The sequence below is a fragment of the Jaculus jaculus genome, chromosome 19, assembly GCF_020740685.1.
Source record: "Jaculus jaculus isolate mJacJac1 chromosome 19, mJacJac1.mat.Y.cur, whole genome shotgun sequence".
Classification (NCBI taxonomy): domain Eukaryota; kingdom Metazoa; phylum Chordata; class Mammalia; order Rodentia; family Dipodidae; genus Jaculus; species Jaculus jaculus.
In genome coordinates this window covers 43,354,493-43,380,529 of record NC_059120.1, presented here as the reverse complement: position 1 = coordinate 43,380,529, position 26,037 = coordinate 43,354,493, and the positions used below count along the sequence as shown (strand labels likewise).

Genomic DNA, 26,037 nt, shown 5'->3' with positions numbered 1-26,037 from the left:
AGCCAACTGAAAGGAGACTTGTCAGCTGGCTGGATGGCTCGGAGATGTCAGGGACCCAGAGCTGGGACCAGCGCAATCACAGAGATGAGTAGGCTGGAGTGAGGTCCCCAGACCCCTCTCTCATTCCCTCTCAAAGGACAACCTTGGGAAATCCTCCTCCGCCCCCTTGCTCATGTTCTGGGCTTCTCCCAGACCTACTCAGCCGGGCCTCACACGAGGGGGTCTCTTCCTGGGCCTCCCAGGTGGAACCGGGCAAACCAACAGAGAACCAAGGCAAGGAAGTCGCATGAGGTGGACAGAATAGTCTGTTCCCTTGCTGTCTCTGGACTTGAGCTCTTCCACCTCCTGGACAGTTCTCTGTGGCAGGTTTTGGGGTTCTACTGAATGACTTGGGAAGCTAAGTCACTCTGGAAACCAGGACAGTTCTGTACCCACCATCACTCCCTTTTGTTAAATTGTCCCTTGACTTGTCTATCCCTTCTAGCTTGTGAGCAAAGACGACACATGATCCAACTGACTGTGGGCAAGCACAGACCAGGTACTCAGCAGGCACCCAGAAATGTTTATTGCATTAGTAGATGACTTTCTCACATCCTGTTTCCAGGTAATTCTCTGCTTTGTTTGCTCTGGAGCCATCCAAGGCTAAGGACAGAAGCCAGCTAGGTGCATAGTTTGGACAGTGGCCAGTCCCTTCACGAGAAGATTAGAAACTTTCATTCTAGAAGTTGGTGACCTTAGGGGATAGAGAATTACTTTGTAAGGCAAAATTCACTGTTTCTTAATTTCTAGGGTTAGATTTATCATCTTTAAGGCTTTGGGGGCAAGGAGCCTGTCTAAGCTGGGGCCAGGGGAAGCAGGGGAGTGCTGGTGAACAGATAGCCCTCTCAGTAGTACCCACCTTCCAGGGGCAAGCCTTCTGCCACATGAGTGCTGAAGTTCCTGCAGTGATGGGGACAAGGAAAATAGCTGGTTGTCCTCCAGGGAAGAGGTGAGCTCAGCAAGCACCAGTCAGTCGTCTTCCCTAAGTTACCAACTACTGGCACGTGGTGCTTTCTGAACCCACGGTCTTCACAGCAGCACTAAGAGCCAGCAGGTTGAAAGCTTCCCTTCCCATCTATGTGATGGAGAAATTCAGCTCATGGGTCCTTCTATTTTGGCTACTCTATCTTTCCAGCTAACCTCCCCTATTTTAAAAGAAAAAGACGCACAAAAGATTGCAGCCTGTAGCACCAAAGATGGGGCACCCTAGGAGATGGGGTGTGTAGGATCAGGCCCCAGTTCTCTAATCGGGTTAATTGTGGGGGAGGGTGTTGCAGTCAGGTTTGCATCGCTGGCAGAAAACACCCAACCAAGAGCAGCTTGGGGGGGGGGGGAAGGTTTATTTTAGCTTACAGATTCGAGGAGAAGCTCCGTGATGACAAGGGAAAACGATGGTATGAGCAAAGGGTAGACACCACCTCCTAACCAACATCAGGTGGACAATAGCAACAGAAGAGTGTGTCAAACACTGGCAGGAGGAAGCTGGTTATAACACTCATAAGCCAGCCCCCCACAACACACAGCCTCCAGGAGGCTTTAATTCCCAAATTGTCATCAGCTGGGGACCTAACATTCAGAACACCTAAGTTTATGGGGGACACCTGAATCAAACCACCACAGATGGTTTTATCACACCATGACTCTTCTGTAGCACCTTGCCAAGGACAGTGGGACTGCATGCCATAGCTCCATCTTCCAGACAACCGATGCCTAAGCTGGTCAGCTTCCTAAAAGAGCCATGGAGCCACTTTGGTGGAAGAGAGACATAAGGAAGGGTGATAGGGAGGAAGGAGAAAAGAAGAGAGCCTATGCGCTCTCATCTGCCTGTTTCTATTTCTCTCAAATAAATAAAATATTTTTATAAAAACAAAACAAAGAGGGGCTGGAGAGATGGCTTAGAGGTTAAGGTGCTTGCTTGCAAAGCCAAAGGACCCAGGTTTGATTCCCCAGTACCCATGTAAACTAGATGCACAATGTGGCACATGTATCTGGAGTTTGCAGTGGCTAGAGGCCCCAGCACACCTCTTTTCTCTTTCTCATCTGCCTGTTTTTTATCTCTCTTCCTCTCTCTCTCTCTCTCTCTCAATCTCTCTCAAATAAATAAAAAAATATTTTTTAAAAAGGAGAGAAAGGAAAGAAGAGAAAGAGATGAACAATGAAAGAGGAAAGGACTCTGTGTGATAGATGTCACTAGAAAAGTCCTCCAGAGGAAGTGCCCTGTTAAATCATTCCAGAACAACCAGCAGATGAGGTTTGCCTCCCACGTCTCCATCAATCCACCTCCACTTCTCTCTTTTCAATTGCTCCTCCTTCTCTTGGTTCACTCCTCTGGCAAGCAGGGTCTCTCGCTCCCTCTGCCCTCCCCCAAAGTCAGCTGAGTGCGGCCTCCTTGATGGTGCTCCATTAGGAAATTACTGGAACTATGAATCTCGGATACTGCCAAATTCCTCTCTGCCTCCCCTAGGACCTGGCTCCGGACATGACTCCACCAGTCGTCAACAAGGAGGACAGCAGCGGATCTGATCCGAGCAACCGCAGGAGGTCCAGAGTCTTCTCATTCCATGCCTAGCTCCTGTGGTCTCCGCCCGGCACTCTGCCAACTCCTGTGTGACTCTGGCCAGGGTAGCTTAGCCTGCCTGGGTCTCCATTTCTGCTAAAGTAGCATAGGGTGTACATGGCTTTAGTTCTGTGGCTCCATCACTCCCCACTCGTAGATGAGCTCATGCAGGCTTCCGTAAGATCTACATGCAGAGAGGGATAGATTCCCATGGGCTTGATCCTGAGACCCAGCCAAGATTGGCTCACTCAAGGTCCCCAGCCAGCCAGGCAGAGACTGGGGGGGGGGGGGCGGATAGAGTCTGCTCCTGTGGCATCAGAGTAAGCAGGGGAGACACTGCTTGGAGCAGTACTTCAAAAGTGCATCCACCAGCTCTTCCCGTGGTAATTTCCCTGTGCCTGAAGGTAGCTTGTTTGGTCATCAGAAATCTAAATGTCTCCTAAGGTAATCCATGAGGCACCTACTAGTCCCATGGTGGAGGTTCAGTTCGAGGGCCTTGCTCATCCCTCTGCAAGTCCACATAGGCAGATTCCCAGAACCCGGCACTTTCTAAATATGTCTTTCATAATGGAGCTGATCACAGCACTGCAGATGCCCGTACATCAGCCTCTTTGATCACAAAGCCATTTGTGGGACGATCTTATTATCGCCATTACCTTTGGAAAATGAGGAGAGTCTCGGGAAGGGGGGGATAACTTGTTTAAGGTCAAACAGCAAGTGAATGGTAGAGGTGGGAGGAAACTGTGGCATTCCCAAGTCTCCTGCGTTAAATTCTTCACAGACATGATCTCACTTGGTCTTCAATTACATCTTGGTGAGAAAGAAAAGTCAACAAGCTGTTGAGTAGACAGTGAGGCCAGGAGAAGAGCATCCAAAGTCACGCAGCAAACGACTGGGCAGAGCTGTCAAGGGCAAATATCTTGTAAGTGGTGAGGTCGCGTTCAAAGGCCAGAATGCGGGGGTCTCGGTAGAGGGGGAATGAGGACCCCATGCTTTGCATCACTCGTCTTTGCAGAAAGGCAGCCCTCTTCATTCTCAGCTTGACTCAGAGCTGAGTTGGAGAAGGAGGCTTATCTTTCTCACAGGACTTCCTCTAGCCTCTTATCAGCCTTAAGAACTGTGGTGTCAACATGTTATCTTAAGTCCTGATGGTTTGGGAGCACTTGAAAGAACATTCCCCCAAGGAGGGAAGTAAGCCTTGACCCTCCTTCCTGTGTCTGAGCTTTCTCTGCCTTCTCCTTCAGAGGCTCTGAGAACCACCAGTGCCCCAGCTTCTCAGTTTCCCACTGCTCACAAGCTCAGGAAAGTAGGGTCCAGACTGTCCTGGTCCTCATCCCATCTCCAGGGTCCAGCCCCGCACAGTGCCCACAGTGGGCGCTTAGTGCACGTTTGCCAAGCCGATGGGCTGTTCTCCTCTTCCAGAGCTAACTGCGTCTCTTATGTGCTGGGACTGTGGATTCAGCGGCAAGGCTAAGCCGTGTCACCTAGAGGAAGTCCTGGTCCAGGGTGTGGGTGGAGAGCCACCACCAAGGTCACTGCTTAAAATAATGGATGACAAAACAACCTGGGGATCCGAATGGAGAGCGTCCAGTGGGAACACAGGAAAGAGGGACCATCCATCAGCCTGGGGAATCCCAGAAGGCTTTGTGGGAGGAGGTGATTTTAACCTTAAAGGAGTAGGTGGGGCTCACTTCAAGACTCACAGGGGGAAAGATGCCTTACAGCCAACCTGACCAAAGATGTGTGGGGATATAAAAGTATTGCTTGTGGCTACAGAAAGGTATATGTGGGCAAGTGACAAAGTAAGCCTCTTCAAGATCAGGCTACCTAACGGGGTGCAGCGTGAGCAGCCTTATGGAGGGATTGAAACAAGTTGACGCATAATGAATCACAGAGAGAAAAAGCTTCTGCTGTTGCCATTATAATTAATAGGCTCATCCTAATCGATTTAACGAGATTCATTCTCATGGAGAGGCAAAATGCGATTAATTATCTCAGTAAGGGCATTTCCTAAGGGCCCGGGTGCAGAACTTTTTCCATCTGAGCTGGGTTTGGCAGCCCAGGAAGCCCGGGTACAAGCCAGCATGTGCATGCATCATCCGTGGGTCAAGTGCCTCAAGTGTCTCCTGGCACAAGGGGAAAAACCACCCGGCTAGCTGTCACAGCACTAGGTCCCTCCTCTCCTGGCCAGGTGGATTGCTGAGCCCACTGTACGCCCCATCCTCTCCTGGAAACGGGGGGTGGGGGAGTGGCCGATTCCTAGGGGGCTGCGTAGGACTGAGCAGACTTACCTTGGGGCGCCAAGAGGGCTTTCAGCGTGCTGCATGGAGGAGGCCCCAGTGCGCGGTGGGCTTACTCACCCTCATCCAGGCTCTTCTCGGTGCCTGCGCCGCCGGTACTGTGCATTTCCTGCTCGAGGTTTGGTCCTGTTCAGGCCTACAGGGAAAGTCCCTTGGGACCAATTATGAAAAAGGGGGTAATCACACCGGATCGGCGGTTTGGAGGACACGGAAGGGAAGGCCGTGTCCGGTGTGGAGGGAGCAGGGAAGGCCGGGGTGGGGAGGGCGGCGGAGCGCGCGCGCTTCTGCTGCTGCAGGCTGCGGAGAGAGCAGCGCGGGGAGACGGCGAGCCGGGACGCGCAGCCCGCGCGCTGGGGGAAGGGAGGCTGCGGAGAGGCGGCTCAGTGGGCCCCGGGGGAGGGGGGCAGAGTGTGTGTGTGTGTGTCAGTGCGTGTGTGCGCGCGTGTATGTGGGTGTGTGTGCGCGCGCGCGTGTGTGCCTGGCGGCCGGCCAGGGTGATTTCCCATAAACCACATGCCCGGGGAGCCCGCCCGCTTAAAAGGCTGTGCCGAGAGCTGGCCGGAGGAGCTCGGCCGGCCGGGGAAAGTGAAAGTTTGCCTCGGTGCTCTCCGCGCCGCCGCCGCCGCCCTCCGCATCCCGGGACCGACCGCGCCGCGGCCCTGGGCGGCGCGGCGCGCGGGCTCCCCAGCAACCCGCGAGCGAACCGGGGCGGCCGACGCTCGGGGCCGGGACCCAGTTGCCCGTATGACCGCGCGGGGCGCCGCGGGGCGCTGCCCTCCCACGGTAAGCGGGGCGCCGCGCGGGGCTCGGAGAGGCCCGGCTCGGGCCGGGGTTGGGTAGCCGGCCGCCTGGCACGGTCCCTTGCAGCGGACCGCGGGGGAGAGCCGCCGGCTGCTCCCGCATTCCCGCGTGGCCCCGGGCTCGGGAAGCCTAACGGCCTCTGCGCCCCCGACTGTCCCCCGGGCGCGGGGTGGGGGCGCTCGGGTGGAAGAGGGTGACTCCTGCGGCTGCTTCTGCAGCTGCATTCTGTTTTTTTGAGAAAAGGATGGCTGCTCGCCCCATTGCACTGAGGGGAACACTGAGCACACCCACAAGCAGGAGGGAGGGCTTTGCAGCGGGTCTCCCGGCGCGCAGTGGCCACGACATGGAATGTGCTATCCTTCCCAGCGGGCATCTTCCTTGGGCTACGCGCACATGCTTCCGTGGCCTGCTGGGGAGTGGGCATTTCTGGATGGGAAAAGTTCAGGGGTCATCCATATTTAGAATGCCAGGATGAGCGCTAGAGAAAGGACATGGTAGGCTACTTTTTGTTCCAGCCTACACATAAGCCAGAGCTTTCAGGTGACTTGGGTGGCTTTGGGGGAGAAGGCACTGAGTCCCAGGGTTGCATGGGGTTAGCCCGGGTCCAATCGCTTTTTCTTGCAGAATCTGGTTCAGTGAGTGGGGACTATCCTGTTGATTGAGGAATGTGGAAGGAGGGTTGGGAGCTGTAGAGCCATGGCTGCTCATAAGTGCCCCCAGGAGCGTGTACAGATGCTGCTGCCACTCCTAGAAAGTGTACCGGTGGCACTTGCAATAAACAGCATGAGCTGGCATGGGGATTGCTTCTGAAGAGCCCTAGAAGATGATGAAAGGGGAAACCCTGGGGGAAAGGAGCAGAAAAATATTTGATGAGAAGAGAGAGCTGTAGAGCTGTACGTGAGAGCGAGCCTGAAGACTGGCTGAGCTGCGAGCGAGTGCCCAGCTGAGAGACAGGAGATGGTGGGATTGGGAGGGGAAGGGAGAAGAGAGTTGTACCTTAGGCACCAGGCAAAAGCATAAGGGCTGGAGAGGAGATCAGGGGGCAAAAAGGGAGCCAGGATTTAGACAAGGGCAGTCGGAGGGTTCGGTCACTCCAGGTCTCTGCGGAGACCTACAGAATGGACAGCTGCCCTGTGGTGTCCCTGCATCCCTGTGAGCCTACTGCAGCTTCCTTCCAGGGCTGCTCCCCACGCAGAGAGTGAGGTGGTGGGTGGGAGAGAGAAGGAAGCCAGGAAGAGCCTGCCTTGCCAGATGCAAGCTAGAGTGTTAACCCTTGGGGCACCCATAGGGATCCTCTCCTTGGTGCCAGAGCCAGGGCTTGTGTCCTAGGAGTGGCTCACTTTGGCCATCTTCAAAGTCGGCTGCCTAGTTGGTGGCTGCATGCCCTCACCTCTCCCCCTGCACCATCCACAGCTTAAGCAATGCCCTCACCTTGCTGTCTTCCAACGTCAGTGTCCTGAAGTGCCTCCCGTGAGGTCCTCGGGAACACCTGTCCCCAAGATCCGTTCTTCTCTACCATGCACACCAGGGACTCTGGACCTCAGTGGCAGCCCGTCTAGGACAGAGTCCCCTTCTGCACTGATATTTCCTCTGCTAGGTCTTGAACCTGAGGTTCCGGTGGACCTGGGTACCCATCCCTTCCTAGGACTGTTTTACCAACTACTCAACAGTGCCTGAGGTACCCCCACACCATGGTTGTGCATCCCTTCTTTTAGGTCAGGCTGGCACCCTCACAGGCTCTGTGCTGAATGGCATGGAGCCACCCCGTGCCTTCTTCCCTCCACCTCCATCAACTTCTGCCATCCATCTTTTAAGGCACTTTTAAGTCACCAGCCTCTCCTTTCTGCTGCCTGTTCACTGCCCAGTCAGAACTGCCTCCCCTTGCTGGTCAGAACTTGCAAGGCTTTGGGCTTGTAGATGTAAATCAGAGTGTTGTTGTGGGCTCTCTTCATAGCCTCCCTGTGTTTTTCCAGTGTGCTACTATTTGCAGCATTTGTCTCATTATCTACATTACTGGGGCACAGCCCAGAGTCAGGAGAGTGCCAGCTCTCGCCCCACCCTACCAGCATTTTTTTCTGTATTGGGGGGCATAAGCTGCCAGAAGGCTCAGGAGCTCCCAGGAGAGGCAACCTTGAGCTAGGCTAGAACTCCCAGAAGCCCCTCTGCCTCTGGCTGGTGTCCCTTGGGATGCCCTATAAAAGTCTATAGGGACCAAGGGACCTTGGCGAGGAAAAGGGAGAGGGAAGAAAGAGTCAAGTCAGATGTCACAAGCCAGTCCCGTCACTCTGGAGCTGAGCAGCATTACCAGTCCAAGTAGGTGCTGGGAAAAGACTTCTTTGCTGGTGGCCGGAACCTGCTGACTGGATGCATATCCAGCTAAGTCTTCCATAAGCAGCTGCCAGCAGGGATGGCCCCCAAACTGGTATTATTGCTTCCAGTTAATCAGCTGGGTTGCTCTTGAAACGCATGCCAGGGATCCAGACGTCTCCTGCCTGGGATGAACTCTCCGCGGTCCAGGCTCTTTCACTAGGCGAGCCAGGCGGGAGGGAGGGTAGGTTCTCTGGCTTGCAATCTGGAAAGTGGTTGTTGAACATGAACTTGATAGCGGCTTACAAGGTGTCTGTCTCAGTGTTGATGTTGCAAGGACAGAATAAAGAGTAGACACCAGCCCCGCCCCTGGGAACTTCCTAGGCCACTGGAATCTGGACTGGTAGGCATGCTACAGAGGTCATCCTTACACGTTCTGTGTGTAGCAGGGCTGGTCCGGGTTAACGTGGGAAGGCTTCTTAGAGAACATGGCATTTGGGTTTTATCACGAGAAAGCAAAGTTGTGTTGTGGCTGCATCCTGAGATGTAAGGCAGGGCCTGCAATGTTATAGAATGCAATGTTATAGAAATGCGTTGTTAAGTGAGGCATGAGAGTAGCTGGAGGAAGGTCGGGAAAGTGAGCACTGGAGGAAAATGACTCCCTTTTCTGTCACAGACATGGCTGGGCCCCCAGCTGCTGCTGGTCTGTCTCCTGGTGAGCAGGAGTATTGCCAAGGAAGTGTCGGAGCACTGTAGTCACATGATTGGGAATGGACACCTGCAGTTCCTGCAGCAGCTGGTGAGTGCGAGGCAACGCCTTCTCCCCACTGGGGAAACCGAGGCAACCACACGCAGAGAGCAGAGTCAGAGAGAGGGGTTGTGGAAAATGGAGCTGTCTGGGCCACGGCTGCCCCAGCACTCCTCTCACAGACCTTCTCAGGTCGAGATTTAAGTGTCCTTCTTCCCGTCCCCACCACCCTGAAGCCTTTTCTGACGCCCCTGTAGGCAACTGGTTGCCTGGGTTAATAGTAGCCCAAGAATGTCCACCGTAGATTCTAAAACGCTCCTTGGTTCTGCTCCGGCTCGGGGAACACCTCCTCCAGGAAGCCAGCCCAGGCTTCCTGCTAGGTCTAGACGGTGTGTCCAGCTCCTGGGCTCCCAGATCATCTGCCAGCCTGGCACCAGGGCCCCACCCACATTTGGAGGGGAGGCTACTGCTTAACTGCAAGCCCTCCACCTTGACTTCCTTGGCCCTTGGCCCTGAAATGGAGGTGGCCTGCTCACCTGGGCCATGAAGGAGCCCATGTCACATTCTAATAGGTCGACAGAATCATCAGTAACTCTTAATGTCTGGGTTGGGTATGTTGTCATGGCTCCTGTCTCTTTAGTAGGGAGTTTATCACCTTTCTTATCTACCAGGCAGGGTGGGGCACTAGTGACTAAAACCATGCCCAGAGGGTAATGGGGGTTTTAAGGGCATCTCGCCCAAATCTCTACAGATGTGGTCTCCCTAGAGTGTAGCCAGCCTGTGCTTGAATTCTTGCCATGACAGGGTGCCCACTATCACCCATGGAAGACTATAACCTTTATTCTCTTAAAGATAATTCTTCATTGTAACAGAATGAATCTGTAATTTCATGGGTTGAAGTAAAAGGAAGAGATTTTGCTTCTCATAGTCCTTCTCTGGGCATGTGGAACACACAGATCTCCCATTAGCTGTGGCTCTGACTTCAAGATGTACTTGGGGGAAGATGGATAAAGTTCAGAACTCAATTCGCCCAGAAGCTAGGATCCCAATTCTTGGGCCGTCTGAGTTGAGCTGTGGGTACTGTGTAATCACGGGTCTTCTCTCTTACAGATCGATAGTCAAATGGAGACCAAATGCCAGATTGCCTATGACTTTGTAGACCAGGAACAGTTGGTGAGTGGCAGCTGTTTGTAAGGCCCCTGTGCCTGCCTGTGCGCTCCCCCGTGATGGAGCATGGGGAGGCATGAAGGCAGCAGGATCCATAGAGCTGGACAGGATGAATATATGAGGATCCCTGGGTGCCAGCAGCCAGGGCGGGCATGGTCCAGAGCTCAAGTCCTTTGCTGTTCCATTCCTCTGACCTGGCACATATCAGGTACTAACTGAATTCCAGGCACTTTTCCAAATGAGTTCGACTGGTGCCACTCTGAAGTCCACTGATCGTGCTTATTACTCACCTGGACGCATAAGGTCATAGCTAGCAAGTGGTAGAGGCCTGATTTGAACCAGGCCATGTTATCACAGTGTGTGTTTTAGAAGAGCATGTCACCTCTGTCCACCAGCCAAAAGCCAAGGAGGCAGTCCAGCCCCATTTCCTACCCCACACCCAACCAGCCACCAAGTGCCGCTGGTACTGCCCTCCACACCTCAGGGCTCAGCCCCTCCACCTCCAGTCAGTCTCCTGACATTTTCAGCGACATCCTGATTCCAGGGCTCCCCTCATCCCACCACTAGAGGGAGCTCTTTGAAACCCCAACCCCTGCCTTTATTTCCTTCCCCAAATCTGTCCGGGACCCCAAGGCCTTGAGAAAAAGCCGGGGCTGTCTTGCTTGGTGTCTCCAGTGCACAGCTCCATTCCCAACCCCCTTCCCTGCCTCCCAGCCTTTGCACTGGCTCTTCCCGATGTCTGTCACACCTTTCCAAGTGTCCTCCCCTCCCTCTGTGCCACACCTGTCCATCGTTGCGCCTCACACAGAACCGCCTTGCTGCCCAGAAGTTATCTCTGTCTCTGAGCTTCCACGTAGCATCCATACACCAGAGCCGTGCTCCTCCGTGGAAGATGACAAAGCACTTCACGGTCTAAAGAACAGACTCAGCATTCCATCCACTCACTCCTCACTCGGGCGACGACACACACTTACTAGGACCCCACTGGACTGTGTGCTAGACGCACAGAGTTAAAGTCATTTCTGTGGAAGAACCAAGAACTGTCTCCTCAGGGAGACAAAAGCTGAAACTATTCCTAAAAACAGTGAAGTGTTTAGTATCTCCATATCCTAGAAGACTGGGAAGGGCCATGTGGCAGTTGTGATAGCAAGCTGCAGGGGAGATAAAGGGAAAGGGTAAAGGGGTCCTGGATGCCCACCCTGCCTAGGTACATGATCCTGGTTAAAGCCTTGCCTTCCAGAAATCCAGAATCCACCCTTCCTTCACTCTTGCTCAACCAGTTGTGTTAGATCCAAAAGAGAAAGTGAGAGACAGGCCAAGGGCACCATTCTCCTTATCACCAGCACAGTGTGTCCTCTCGTCAGGAGTGCCAGGCAGCGGGCTACAGCCCTCCATGGATCTGTCTGGAGTGGCAGACATCTCGTACGAAACCTGGGGTCTCATGCCACCTCAGCCAGGCCCTAAAGCGTGTCGTTCCTATATTCCAGGATGATCCTGTATGCTACCTTAAGAAGGCTTTTCACCTGGTGCAAGACATAATGGAGGACACGATGCGCTTCAAAGATAACACCCCCAATGCCTATGCCATTGTGCGGCTCCAGGAACTCTCTCTGAGGCTGAAGCGCTGCTTCACCAAGGATTATGAAGAGCACAACAAGGTAGGAAGGTCTCAGGACTGGAGCACCTGCTGAGGGCTGCTACGGGAGCGCTGCTCTGCCCTCACGTGCTCACCCTGTCTCTGCCATCACCCACTCACTCGCTCATTCATCTCTTCACTGCACACAGCTTCGCCAAACACTCAGTAGACAAGAGGTACAGGAGCGCTAGGCCTCGGCGGTGTCCCCAGATCAAGAAATCCCTGGCCTCAGCTGGGCGTGGTGGCGCATGCCTTTAATCCCTGCACTCGGGAGGCAGAGGTAGGAGGATCGCTGAGAGTTCGAGGCCACCCTGAGACTCCATAGTGAATTCCAGGTCAGCCTGGGCTAGAGTGAGACCCTACCTTGAGAAAAAAAAAAAAAAGAAAAAAGAAAAGAAAAAAGAAAAAGAAATCCCTGGTCTCTACTCTTGTGGAGTTTATGGTCAAGGGACAGTTAAACAATGGCACGGGTGAATGTAATTACAAACCAGGACTATTCAATCATTCAACAATTAATTATTGGCACCCGTAGTGTACCAAGTGCTATTCTAGACACCAGGAAACAGCTTGATCAAAACAGACAAAAATCCCCACAGTCATGGAGATGAGATGGGGCCGGGTGGGGGGTGGTGAGATAAACAAGCGTGTGGAGGGAGGCTGGCGCTCACCATGCTGGAGAAGGGTGGGCAGAGGAGATCTGAAGTACACGAGTGAGCCCGGGACAAAAGCCTGGGCCACTGAGAGCCCAGCAGAGAACAGTAACTTAAATGGGGATGCAGAGGAGCAGCAAAGACAGACCCTGAGTAAGAAGGTTTTCACTGATGCTCCAAATGAGAAGGAGCAGTTAGGTAAAACATTACAGAAGAGGAAATGCTATGCACAGGTGACCAGGAAGATCGGCGTTCAGGGACCCGGATGGAGGCAGATGATCAAGGTGTGGGAGGTAGAGGGGAGGAAGCAGAAAAGGCAGGAGGCATACATTATCACTTGCGGTTTCAAAGATGTGGACTTTTGTTTTATGTGTGTGTGAGAAAAAGGTGGCAAGTGATCCATTTCCTTCTGATGCCTTGGTTACTGTGGGCCCAGTGCACCATGGGGGGCAGGAAGGGAAGCCGGGAGATGAGCTGGAGGGCCATGTCCAGGACAGGACGGTGCAGGGAAGGTGGACACGAGAGGGCACGTTCCAGCAGGCTTGGGCAGATGGGAGTTGATGCTCGCTGGGGATGGAAAGGACTGAGAGGGAGGACGAGTCAGGAGGGTTTTGTCTCGAGTGCCTGGATATTTCAGTAATGCCAAAATGAGGATGAGAGTGGGCAGAGCAGGTTTGGGAGAAGGCCTGGATTCAGTGTAAGACACATTAGGTGGAACACTGGGCAGGCAGCTACGGGCTGGGATCTTGAGTGTGACTGGCAACACACAGGTGCTGTCTATGAAGCTGCAGGACTGTGTACAGCATCCCCTGTGAGAAGGGACTGGGCCCGGCATCCCAGCATGTGCTCCTCCTGGTGAGGAGCAGCCTGAGAGGCGGGAGCAGAACAGGGAAGGACCATACCTCAGGGTCAGCTTTATCAAGTAGGCTTGAGAAGAGCCAAACAAGATAAGGGCTGAAAAGCATTTGTTGGCCCATTGGGTTTGGCAACCATGGAGGTTACTGTTGGAGGCAGATCAGGGAGAAAAGAAAGAGAGGAAGTGGAGGCCATGGTGTGAAGGAACTTGGCTGTAAAGGGAGCAGGAAACCAGATGGAGCTGGAGAGGGTGTGTGGTTGAGGAACAGTTCTTTGATGAGAGCTAATAAATCTGTGCATTTCCAACAGTGAAGGTCCCAAGAATCACTCAGGGAGCTTGTTTAAAATGCAGAGTCCCAGGCCGGCCATGGAGGTGCACACCTTTAATCCCAGCATTTGGGAGGCTGAGGCAGGAGGATTGTCATGAGTTCCTGGCCACCCTGAGGCTATGCAATGAGTTCCAGGTCGGGCTGGGGTAAACTGAGACTCTGCCTCCAAAAAAATAATAATACAACTGGGCATGGTGGCGCACACCTTTGATCCCAGCACTTAGGAGGCTGAAGTAGGAGGATCGCTGTGAGTTCAAGGCCATCCTGAGACTACAGAGCGAATTCCAGGTCAGCCTGGGCTAGAGCGAGACCCTGGACCCTGGGGTGGGGCAGGGAAGCAGAGTCCCAGCATGAACCTTCAGAGACTCTGCTGCCAAGAGTCCATGTGTGGGCCTGAGAATATGCATTTGATGCTGTCCCACCCACGATTAAGACAGACCAGTCCTCAGACTCCCTTGGGTAGATGTCTGTTCCCCCAGTGCATGCTGAGGAGTATCTCAGGATAGAGGAACAGGACAAGCCAAAGGAGACAGACCCAGCTAGAGGCTTCCAGGGAGTCAGAGAGGGAGTTGAGACCCTGACCAGACACATCCTCTGTGAGGCAACTTGAGCATCAAGGTTCTAAACGAGGATACTGGGTTTCTTTATGACGTATGAAGTGAAGTGTTAGGGTGATGGTTTTGTGAAGAGAAAAGCAAGAAATAACCAGCTAGCTTGCTTAACAGCTCCTGGGAGAGGCTTGGTGGCATTACTGTTCAGACTTCACCTGCATCTAAAGGGGACAATCCATTTGGCTTTTCCCACAGAGCTGGTGACTGATAGAGCTGAGCCAAGTTTCATTATTTGTGTGTCTCATAAATGTTTATTACGGGCCTGCTGTGACCAGGCCAGGGGGACACAGTGATGCCCTCAAGGACTTCATAGTAACCGTGGAAAGCCCACAATTCTTCCCTCCATAATTCAAAATTGCCTTCTGGAAGTCAGCCACAGAGGATGCTGTCATGATACATGGTACGGCACAGGATGAAAGGGAAGGGAGTAGGCCCAGGACAGAGCCCTGCAGTGTGCAGAAGCATGCAGAAGCAGTCAGGAGTCTGGTACAGGGCATCAAAGAGCGGCTTGTGAGGTGGGAGGAACCTCGGAACGAGGCTTCTCAGGGCCGTGGCAAGTGTGGGAGCCTGAGCCTTGAGAACAACTCACGGGGCAGGACTGAAGGCTCCTGAGCCCTCCCTTTGAGCCCTGCCAGAACCAGAAAAAGACCCTCATCTCAGCTAACCTTCCCAATTCTATTTTCCACACAAGAGCAAGGTGATGCTTCTAAAATTGAAGTCTTGGTGCATCACCACCTACTTCCTCAACAACCTTCCAGGTTTTTCCTCTTGCTCTCTGGATAAAATTTAAAGTTCCTGCCATAGCCAGCAAGACATAGACCGTGGCAGAGCTCACTCCAGGTGTGTCTCTTTTTTAAACTTTTTCTTGACAACCAACCTCCATACATATACACACTATACCATGATACTAATCCCTTCCCAGCACCTTCCTTTCCCCCTCCTCCTTCAAGTCCCTTCTTCTTTCCACCAGTTGCATCTCTTGCCACGTTCCTCCTAAATGGCAATACTGCAGCCACTCCAGCTTTCTGTCACTCATTTGGCATTTGATGTTTTCCTGCCTCAGGACCTTTGCAGATTCGTACTGTTCTTACCACCTTGGAGGTTCTCACCAACCTGGCTGACTTTCCTTGCTTCTTTGGGGAGGTGCTCTCTGAACCCTCACTTGGTTCTCTTCAGCTGGCTCAGCGATTCTCAAGGACTCAGTGCACTTGTGACGGCGTGCTCAGTGCTAGTCTCCGAGGGACTCAGTGCACTTGTGACGGTGTGCTCAGTGCTAGTCTCTGAGGGACTCAGTGCGCTTGTGACGGCGTACTCAGTGCTAGTCTATGAAGGACTCAGTGCGCTTGTGACAGCGTGCTCAGTGCTAGTCTATGAAGGACTCAGTGCACTTGTGACGGTGTGCTCAGTGCTAGTCTCCAAGGGACTCAGTGCACTTGTGACGGCGTGCTCAGTGCTAGTCTATGAAGGACTCAGTGCACTTGTGACGGTGTGCTCAGTGCTAGTCTCCAAGGGACTCAGTGCACTTGTGACGGCGTGCTCAGTGCTAGTCTATGAAGGACTCAGTGCACTTGTGACGGCGTGCTCAGTGCTAGTCTATGAAGGACTCAGTGCGCTTGTGACGGCATGCTCAGTGCTAGTCTCCGAGGGACTCAGTGCACTTGTGACGGTGTGCTCAGTGCTAGTCTCCGAGGGACTCAGTGCACTTGTGACGGCGTGCTCAGTGCTAGTCTATGAAGGACTCAGTGCGCTTGTGACGGCGTGCTCAGTGCTAGTCTATGAAGGACTCAGTGCGCTTGTGACGGCGTGCTCAGTGCTAGTCTCCGAGGGACTCAGTGCGCTTGTGACGGCGTGCTCAGTGCTAGTCTATGAAGGACTCAGTGCGCTTGTGACGGCGTGCTCAGTGCTAGTCTCCGAGGGACTCAGTGCGCTTGTGACGGCGTGCTCAGTGCTAGTCTATGAAGGACTCAGTGCGCTTGTGACGGCGTGCTCAGTGCTAGTCTATGAAGGACTCAGTGCGCTTGTGACGGTGTGCTCAGTGCTAGTCTATGAAGGACTCAGTGCGCTTGTGACGGCGTGCTCAGTGCTAGTCTCTGAGGGACTCAGTGCGCTTGTGACGGCGTGCTCAGTGATAGCCCCCGAGGGACTCAGTGGTAGCCTGGCTAGGAACCACTTCTCTCTTGTTCATTACATGATCTCAGGTAACTACATGACTGGCACTTCCATTGGTGCTGGATGGAGTAAGTGGCATTGTTGTCAGCTGCAGGACTGAGGATGCTACAAATCCAAGAGGAGGGCAGGGAAGGGCAGGAGAGGAGAAGGGAGGGAGAGAGGAATGTGGGGAACAGGACTGATGTGAGAAGTCCGGGGAAACTTGACCAAGGAGGCCGACTGGACGCTCGTGGTCGTGTTCACAAGGGGTCCCACTGTCCTCCTAGGCCTGTGTCCGAACTTTCCACGAGACCCCCCTGGAGTTGCTGGAGAAGATCAAGAACGTCTTTAATGAAACAAAGAATCTCCTTGAAAAGGACTGGAACATTTTTAGCCAAAACTGTAACAACAGCTATGCTAAGTGCTCCAGCCAAGGTAAGCATAAACGAGGCCAGGGAGGGGAGGGCGTATGCAAGGTGAGATGTGGGGCTGGAAGGATCCTGGAGGCAGCCCGGCTGCTACATGTGTCTCTGCGTGTGTCAGTGTACTTGTTTGTGTATATATATGTGGCTTCATGTACCTCGGGGCTCCTGGGCACATGTCTTCTGACATGTGTATGCATGCACACTACCACATGCCTGCATGCGCTGCCTCACTGTCTCACGTGATGTGGAGGCATCAAGGAGGCCCGTGCTGGTGGCTGCGACGTCAGGGAGTAAGGAAGGGGACACCTGTCAGAAAGCCTTATAGGCATGGCGGCTTTCCCCCTTCACCTCCGCACACTGGCTGAACAAACGGGGTTCCGTGGAGAGAGCAGATGCTCCGCCTGGGGGTCAGGGCCCTGGCTCCAGAAGCCTTCCTGCAAAACACCAGGATCCCCTGGCTCCAGATGTCCCCAGGATGCCTTGGGTGTCCCCTCAAGGGACAAAGCTGGATTTGAAGTCTGAACATCGTTCACATTCTCCCACTGTTGGCTCAGCTGCACGCCTGAGCACCTCGCGTGTCCTCATCTCTGTATCCCACACCACGTGTGCCCTACGTTCAACCTTGCTCCCCAGAGCAGGGGCTCGGGCCCTGCAACCCACCAATGGCCAAGTCCAGCCTTGTTGCTTCAATCTCCAGGCCCCAAGCTTTGGCCGTTTTCCAGCCCCGGCCTGTTCGTGCCTGGGTCTGGGCCTGTGGCCGTGGTGGTTTGGCTCCCGCTGTGCATGCAACCAGGGTCTTGGGGGCTTCTGAGTGTTTTGTGTTAATCCAAAAGGCCACTGCTCCTGGCCTGGCAGCTGCTCACATCTGGCCAGCTAGAGCCCTCATATAGTGTCCTGTGATCTCCCTGATCCCGATCCCCTGTCTGTGCAGCCATTCCCTGCCTTTCGCTTTGCCCATGACACCCTGCACATGGCCCCTCCCTGCCTAAGCATCTGCCCCAGTCCTGCCTCCTCTGCAGCCCCAGAGCTGAGAAGAGGGATCCCCCAGCTCCTATCCCCCTCCTGACCCCTTTGGGGGAGCTGTGCTAGAGGCTAGTGACTCTATCTCCTCCCCATCTCTCTTTCTCCCCCTCTCTGTGGTTCTTTCAGATGTGGTGACCAAGCCTGATTGCAACTGCCTGTACCCTAAAGCCACCCCTAGCAGTGACCTGGCCTCTGCCTCCCCTCACCAGCCCCACGCCCCCTCCATGGTTCCTTTGGCTGACTTGGCCTGGGATGATTCTCAGGGGACAGAGGGCAGCTCCCTCTTGCCCAGTGAGCAGCCCCTTCGCACAGAGGACCCAAGTAGTGCCAAGCAGCGATCACCCAGGAGCACCTGCCAGAGCCTCGAGTCTCCAGAGACCCCAAGCCTCCATGACAGCCTCACCGAAGAGTCACCACAGCCTCATTCTTCTGCCCAAACACCCATCCCTAGGATGGAGAACAGTCTTGACTCTGCATTGGACACTAACTGGGCCCTAGAAGAAGCCTCTGGAGACGCCAGTGAGATTTCTATGCCCCAGGAGGCAGAACTCTTCCCCTCCAAGCCAACAGGGGGCAGCATCCAGACAGAAACTGCTAGACCCCACGCCCTCCTCCCAGCTTCTGCTGCACTCCCTGCATCAGCAGAGGACCAACAGCCGGCCGGTGTAACAGGCGCCCCATTACCAGAGATGGACCCCAGGAAACTCAATGGCCAGTCCCAGAATCACACACCTGGGAGGACAGACCCTTCACCTACTCTGTCTGGAGACCACCAGGAACCAAACTCTCCCCACCCTGAGTCAATGGGTCCCCAAGGCCTCAGCAATCATGCCACCCTGTCTGCTCAGCCACTGCTTCCCAGAAGCCACTCGTGGGGCATTGTGCTGCCTCTCAGGGAGGTGGAGGGCAAAAGGAGCACCAGGGATCGGAGGAGCCCCACAGAGCTGGAAGGAGGACCAACAAGTGAGGGGGCGGCCAGGCCTCTGGTCCGTTTTAACTCAATTCCTTTGACTGACACAGGCCATGAGTGGCAGCACTCAGGATCCTTGGACCCCCAACTCCCTGGGTTTGTCTTCCGCCTGCTGGTGCCCAGCATCATCCTGGTCTTGCTGGCCGTCGGTGGCCTTCTGTTCTACAGGAGGAGGCGGAGGGTAAGGAGACCCCTTACGGGCAGGGCAGAGGCTGGGTGGGGTACAGGTTTGGAGGAACCTGGGGTTCTACCAAGGGTCCCTAGATGCTAGTAGACAGGGTGGTAGGTGCAATAGTGTTGCTTTAAATATCAGGAAGGTTCCAACCTGGAGATTGCTGGGAAAGGACCAGAGCAGAAGAGAGGGGGAAAGAATCTCCTAGGCTGATAGCAGCACCATGCCCAGGCAGGAGGAGGAGGAAGAGGAATGCTGTCCTGGGGGCTCTGCAGACCAGGGCTGTGAGGACCTGTAGGAGATGGCATGGCAGGACAGGAAAGGGGCATCTGTCTATCCTTAGGAAAGAGGCTCAGGAAGCTCCCCTGACCTCTTCTGGAAAGACTCACAGCACTCACTAATGTCTGGGGCAGCCCAGCACCTCAGTGAGCCCACCTTTCTGTTCCCAGAGCCATCGAGTACCTCAGACATTGGATTCTCCCATGAGGCGGCCAGAGGGCGGGTGAGTGATGGGAGTGGGGCCCTGGGAGGCACTGGGGCTCAGCTTGGGATCTACTTCCCGCCTAGATGGCAGGGAGGGCTTCTCTCTCTTGCCCTAAGAAAATGCAGCTTCGGAACAAGGGAAGGAGGCAGAGGAGGAAGGCGCTCCTTTCTTTCCTGGATAGCTGAGATTTTCCCTGATTTCTTCTGAGAGTTTGGGCAGTTCTGGGGCTTTTAAATCTCACAGAGCTGGAACCCATGTACAGTCTGGGGGGTGGGCACGAATCAGCCTAGAGTGCCCCTTGATGCCTTGTTCCTGCTGAAGCCTCATGCCAGCCTTGTGCTCTACCTGCAGCCCACTGACCCAGGATGAAGACAGACAAGTGGAACTCACCGTGTAGAGAGAACTCTAAGGTAAGGTTCTGATTTGCATCTCTCTCTGCCCCTTCTCCAGTCACCCTCCTGTGTTGTCAATCCCACCACCTCCCAGAGGTCCACACACTTCACTCCCTCATCCTCCTCCCTTTTCCTTTCATTCATCACCAGGTCCAGACAAGCCCCTCCCTCCCAGGCATCGATGGTCTACCCTTGTCCCTGTGTCCCCTCCCTGACACAAGATCAGACACTGCCACTTCTGCAGAGGTTTCTAGTCCTGCTACCACTGTCAATCCTAAAGCAAACCCTCCTTCTCCAATGTGGCTTCTGCTCAGTGCTCTGCATGAGGGCCAGCCCCTTGAAGCACAGGCATTTCCAACCTGGCTTCTAAGCCTTCCAAAGCACCATCAGGAGCCAGACTTCACCCCACCTGGTCCTGCTCCACAGCCAAAGTCATTGCCACCTCTGTGCTTTAGAATCACGGTGCCATGAAAAGTGCTAGGAGGGCCCAGTGTCTCATGCCAAAGGGGCAACTCTGCAACCTCAATAGGAAGCTGGACTCCTTTCTGTCATAATCCCAGTCCAAGGCAAGCTCTCTCCGCCTGCCAGATTTAATTCCACCTTCACGTAACACTAGGATGAACCAAGCCAACGCTGCTCTCCCTGCCCTTCCTCATTAGTCCTCCCTCATCATCTCACGAGACCTTCGCATATTTGTACTTATCCATCCATATCTACCTGTTAAGAGTTTTCTATGCTAAGTGCGGCCAAATCTCTCAAACATTCCTTATATGATATGATTTTCAGACCCCTCACCATCCTGGACACACTCGTTTGTCAATGTCCCTCTGAAAATATGGCGCCCATCCCTGGACACAGTGCTCCAGATGCTGTCTGACCAGCTCAGAGTACAGTGGGGCTGTTGCCTTCCTGGGTCTGGACAGCACTCTTCTACTCCTGCAGATTAAGATTGCATTAGCTTTAACAGCTGCATCCTGCTGTTGTCATAGGTTGAGCTTGTGGTCTATAAAAACCCCTAGTGGTACTCATGTGAGCCTCTATCCAGGAGACCTTCGCCATCCCCTACTTGGCTAACTTAACTTTTGTAACTAAAGCACGAGTGTTTTTACTCACCCTTGTTAAAACCACTTGTTGGTTGCTGTCCATACCCCAAGCCTACTGAAAGTGTTTTGACTCCTAATTCTGTCACTTCATAGCTGCCCAGTGTGTCCCCTGCCCATTGATAAGTGCCTTCTGTTGTCTTTGACTCACATTGTTGAGAAAGATGTGACCTGTATTTTTCCTCTCTGATCACAGCCCATACCCAGACTATCAGGAAGCCTTCCTTTCCTCAAATCTCCACACTGTCTGCTTGTTCTTTTAATTCACACCCCTTCTGCTCTTTTGTATCTGGTTAATACTACATTGATTTGCACCTATTTGGATGTTGTTTTACATAGCTTAAAATTTTATTTTGGGTGTAAATGTACATTATGCACCCTCAGAAGATTGTAAGCCCCCAGAGGGCAGGAACTATCTTAATTTTTTTTCTTTTTTTGCATTTCTTTTCCCCTGCTGGGTTCTAGCATAGACAGGGCCACTCCATATTTGCTACAAATTCAGTGTGTGTTGACTGGCTGGCTTTGGAACTGACTTACCAAATGACCCTGCCAGCTTTCCCTAAATGACCTTTTAGCTGACCAGTGAACTCTGTCTGGCTAGTGGGTTGGCTGAATACACAACCAACCAACTGGTAGCTGCTTAAATGACTAACTGTTGATTGGTGAGATTACTGGCTAACTAGCTGGCAGAGTGCTTGGCTGATTTGTAGTTGGCTGGCAGAATGGCTGGGTGACCCATTCATATTTCTAGTCATGCCTGTTGTCACATGTAAGCAAGCTATCTCATGTGTAAGTTGACGGGACTGTAGCCTTCCTACAGAGAGCGGGTGTCCGGCAGATGCTCAGAACCAGGGGATCTCTTTTGAAAAAGATCAAGCAATAACAGTATACTGGAGTCCTGGGGTTCCTCATGCAGTACGGTGGGCTGAGATGGGTGAATGAATAAGCTGGGGCATCAGCAGAGTTGTGAGAAAGACCCAGAGCACCTAAGAACTGGCCAACAGAGGCCGGGGGTCCTTGGGACTTTGTGGCTCGGTGCTGCGCCAGCTCACCAGTGGGCCACCAGTTTTCCATTTTCCTTGTGATCACCATGGTCTTGCCTTCTGCCCAGAACCATCCGCATCCCCGGTCTCCTTTCCCTGCCTCCCAACTCTCAGGCCTGCTCAAGTTTTCTAGCTCCTTCCCTCAGGATTTCAAAATTTTGCCCAGCAGGTCCAGCCATAAGGTGGTCCCCATGGCAGATATGGGGAGCCTCTGGGGAGTGAGCGCCTGCATGCAGACTGCTGCTCCTATGAGGAGATGAGAGCGGGACACGTAGTAGGAGCTGAGAGAGGGATACAGGGTGGAAGAAAATGCAGGCACTCAGCCCCAGAGAGCTAGGAGATAGGGCAGCGGGCTGGAGTATGCCCTCTGGGTCCTTCTTGCCTGCTGGGTCCTGGCATAGCCTTTGGCCTCGCTGTACCAACATGGCTCATATCCAGTTCACAGTTTTGCCTTGCTTCCCCTCCAGAACATGGGAATAGGCTGGAAGCCAGAGGCTATGGGTCCCATCTTCCCTCTGTAGCCATCACAAGCGTGGCCAGTGGGGTCATGGATATCAGGGGGTGACACCACACTGGGTCTAGAGTCAGACTGTTGGATGTAGTCCAGGGGATTTCTGCTGTGGAACAAAGTGTTCTGAAGATGCTGGGCAAGGGGACAAAGGATGGGGGTGGACTAGGGAGAGGACAGGGCCCTGGTTCCCATGGACAAAATCCGTCAAGTCCCTGGGCCTGTCTGGGCGACTCAAGGATGAGAATACCTAATGGCAGGGTGGGAGTTCCCTTGTCCTGCTTCTAGCCTCTGCCCTTCACACCAAGTCCTTCCTCTTCAGTTGCCTTTGCCCCAATATCACCCGTGAGGACCCTCTCTGATGAATGGTGTGGAGGTTAAAATGAAAAATTATTTGTGCCAGCCGTGGTGGCGCACACCTTTATTCCCAGCACTTGCGGGGCAGAGGTGGGAGGCTCGCTGTGAGTTCTAGGCCACCCTGAGACTCCATAGTGAATTCCAGGTCAGCTTGGGCTAGAGTGAGACCCTACCTTGAAAAAAAAATTATTTGCTAGAATTAGCAGGAATCACCCTTCGTTCATCAGGCAGCCTTGCCTGAGGAGGAGTCTAAGGATATTCACGAGTGCCCTCCCTGGCTCCCTGTCAGGTCCATCTGCTTTCTGGCCCAGACCTCCTCCTGTCCCGTTACCTAGCTCTGTGGGCTCTGTCACCCCAGGAGGAGAGGTAGAATGTGAGGCCAGTACGGCAACAGGCTTGGGGGCTGCTGCCAGGCAAAGCCACCTGATCCCTCTGTGGTATCTGGGTTGGCTGGGTGGGACAGAGAAGACCTGGGAAGACGTACTGCCTGGAGACAGCCAGTAGCCCGCCGGAATGCCTCACCTCCCCAGCCGTATCCTCAGCAACCTTCCCCACACTTCCACGTGCTAACCCACCTTCTTCCCATGTCTCCCCTACAGCTGGGCGCACAGGACTATCTCTCCAGGGAAGGAGATGTTTTCGGACCGTCCACTGCCACCCTTCTCAGCCGTCTTCCTGGGAGTGTGGCCTGCTACTACCAGAGACGTGGCCTGCCAGGAATGGAGCAGAGCAGTCCTGCTGGGCTCCTTCCACCTTGACCCTTAGACTCTCCAATGAGTGAGGGCCCGAATGCCCTCTATGCTGCCACTATTTATTGTGGGCCCTGGAGGCTCCCTACGCTCAAGGAAGGCTGTCCAGCACAGCTCAGGACCCTCTCCCTCAGGGCTTGGACCCTTCTCTTATTTCCCTCCAAACCAGCACCCAGGCCAAGAACCCATCAGCCTGTGTGGCCTATGGGACACCAGAGCGGGGCACTAAGGAGCAGAGGAGCCCTGTGCTTACAGGACCCATCTGGCGCCAAGGAATACCTACATGGACAGGCAGGGGCCTGTCTCAAGAGAGGAGAGCCTGAGATTCGCAGGGTGGGACACTGTCAGCCTGATTTCTTGCAAAGGCAAAGTCATGCAGCCCAAAAGACGGGAAGCGGAGGCCTCGGGCTGTTTGTGCTGACGGCTTGAAGCAGTCTACACCCTTGACTCGCCTAAATGCCCTCTGCTGGTAGCCAGACAGCAAGGGGAGTTCAACTCTGCCCTCAGGACCTATCCAACCTGGCTCATGTTGCCAAGAGGAGGACTAAGCTCTGGCCTGGGCTCCTCCTCCCCTCCAGCCCTGCCAGAGCTCCTCCGGGACGCCCGGCAGAGGAACCCCTCATGAAGGAAGCCATTGCACTGTGAATACTGAACCTGCCTGCTGAACAGCCCACCCCATCCACGTCCATGAGCAGCCATCCATCCATCTGAATGTCTTCCCGCCCCTCCAGCCTCTCCCCAGCTTCCTGTACTGAGCTGGCCTCATCTGTCGACTGAGGGAGCCCCTAAGCCCTGACCTTCCCCTGCCAGGTCTTTGACTCCCCAGGGTGGAGCTGGGGGAGAACTGCCTGGGCCATTAGCCAGAGCTGGTCTTTAGGCTGTGGTGTTCACCCAGGTTTCTGCATCTTGCACTTTGACATTCCCAGGAGGGAAGCAACTAGTTGGAGGGAGAAAAAGGGAAAAGGCAGAGGCAGGGAGGCCACAGGGAGAACCCTGACTGGAAATGGATGTTAGAAATATGGGTGTTCCCCCAAGTTGAGGTTGATGGGTGTACCCCAAGTTTGAGGTTGATGTCTGTAAACCAACACCTCAGCCCACTCTCCTTTCCCTGCTGCCTGCAGCCTGGGGCTGAGCTTTGTGGACTGGGGTTCTACCCTTGTCTGCCCTTCTTCACACCCAACCCCAATAAAGCAGATACCCTCCCATTTCTCACCCATCCCACCCTGCCATCTCTGGCCCCAGCAAGCCAGGGCTGGAGAGAAACCAGGAGATCAGTCATCTGCTTCCAACTGTGCTTTAAGAGCCTCTGTTTTCTGGGTCAGCCCCCGGCTGTGGCTCTGAGACCTCGGAATGGGCAACAGGATGTCACTTGTATCTCGGTCTCTTTATGCTGCTGTGACCCTCCTTGCCACTGAAAGATCAGCCATCCCTGACTGCTGGGTACATAAACCTCCCTTCTTGGCCAGAGACAGTGAGGGTCTGCGGGCCCTGTCAACCCTGTCCTGAGACTGACAGCTTAGGGGAAGGGCAGTGGAGACGTTTTTTGTGGGGCTCATCATTCTAGTCACAGACTGTGTTCCACGTTAGCAAACACATATTTAAAAATAGAAGGAAAAACACAGAGGGAAAAAAAAAAAAGGCATTCTTTCCCCACCCCTCCACCAGAAACATATAGTATTAAAGTCAGAAAAGAAAATCCGACCCATTGCAGAAGCTCTTTGTGGGTGCCTGGTGGCATCAGAGGAGGTGGGACTGCAGACCCACCGCCCGGTGCCCCCCTGCACAGAGTCCCTCTTGGCTCTGAGAAAACCCAGAGGGAACATTGACTCACCAACTGTGAGACTGCGTTTTTATACTTGGAAGTGGTGAATTATTTTATATAAGGTCATTTAAATGTCTATTTAAAAATAGGAAGCTGCTTATATATTTAATAATAAAAGAAGTGCACAAGCTGCCATGTGTGACTCGGGGGGAAAAGTTGCTTTGGGGATGTGGGTGGTGACATCAGGTGAGAGGACAGAAGCTGCGGGGTGAGTTTCCCACTCAGATGTTTCCAAGCTATAAGGTGGGGGTGGTTCTCTAAGCTTTGGTGGTGTTACTAAACATTTTAGTGGCTGTCCCAAACACATTCATCTGCATATCTGCTTAGTAGGAAGGGGGCCTGTGGGCAGCCAAACCTCAGGCCGGGCCACTGCCCCCCAGCCCAGCCCAGCCCGGCCCAGCCTGGGAAAGTGGCTGGTTGGGCTCTGTCCAAGGGCCCCCAGGGGCCTACAAGGAGGAGGCTATTTGAGACAAACCCTGCTGGACAGGTCCAGCAGGGTGCAGAGGTAGGTGCTGTCTCCAGGGTGGTAAGCAGGCAAGGATAGCAGGGAAGGGAGTCTGGGGTATGAGTGTGAGACAGGGCCTGATCTTCCTACCAGACCAGAGATGAGGTGAGGTCTTCCTTGGGAAGATACTGTCCAATCAGAGCAGGCTGGACCAAGTGAAGGCTCTGCGGGGCGCAAACCCACACCCACCAAAGGCTAAGGCCAGGGGCCTCCTGCCGCCGACTGCGTGATGGGCAAAGTTTTGAGTCAGAGGTTTTCAACCCTGGCTGACTGCAGAATCTTCTGGGTTGTTTCCAAACTACCGATGCCCAATCTCCACCCGAGGTCAACAAAGTCAAG

General features: G+C 53.9%; 1 protein-coding gene across 2 annotated transcripts; it reads left to right on the top strand.

Annotated features, from left to right (window-relative positions):
- The first annotated feature begins 5,613 nt into the window (after positions 1-5,613).
- Csf1 (colony stimulating factor 1) lies at positions 5,614-25,323 on the top strand. 2 transcript variants are annotated; one of them, XM_045138127.1, is made up of 9 exons: positions 5,614-5,679; positions 8,681-8,803; positions 9,863-9,925; positions 11,407-11,577; positions 16,436-16,583; positions 18,617-18,747; positions 19,188-19,240; positions 19,574-19,632; positions 23,222-25,323. In XM_045138127.1, exons 1-8 carry the CDS (start codon positions 5,641-5,643, stop codon positions 19,617-19,619), a joined length of 774 nt encoding a protein of 257 aa, XP_044994062.1. In that variant the 5' UTR covers positions 5,614-5,640; the 3' UTR covers positions 19,620-19,632; positions 23,222-25,323. The 2 variants fall into 2 exon arrangements, with proteins under 2 accessions (XP_044994062.1, XP_044994061.1); XM_045138126.1 differs by having other exon boundaries at positions 17,723-18,747.
- Positions 25,324-26,037: the final 714 nt, after the last annotated feature.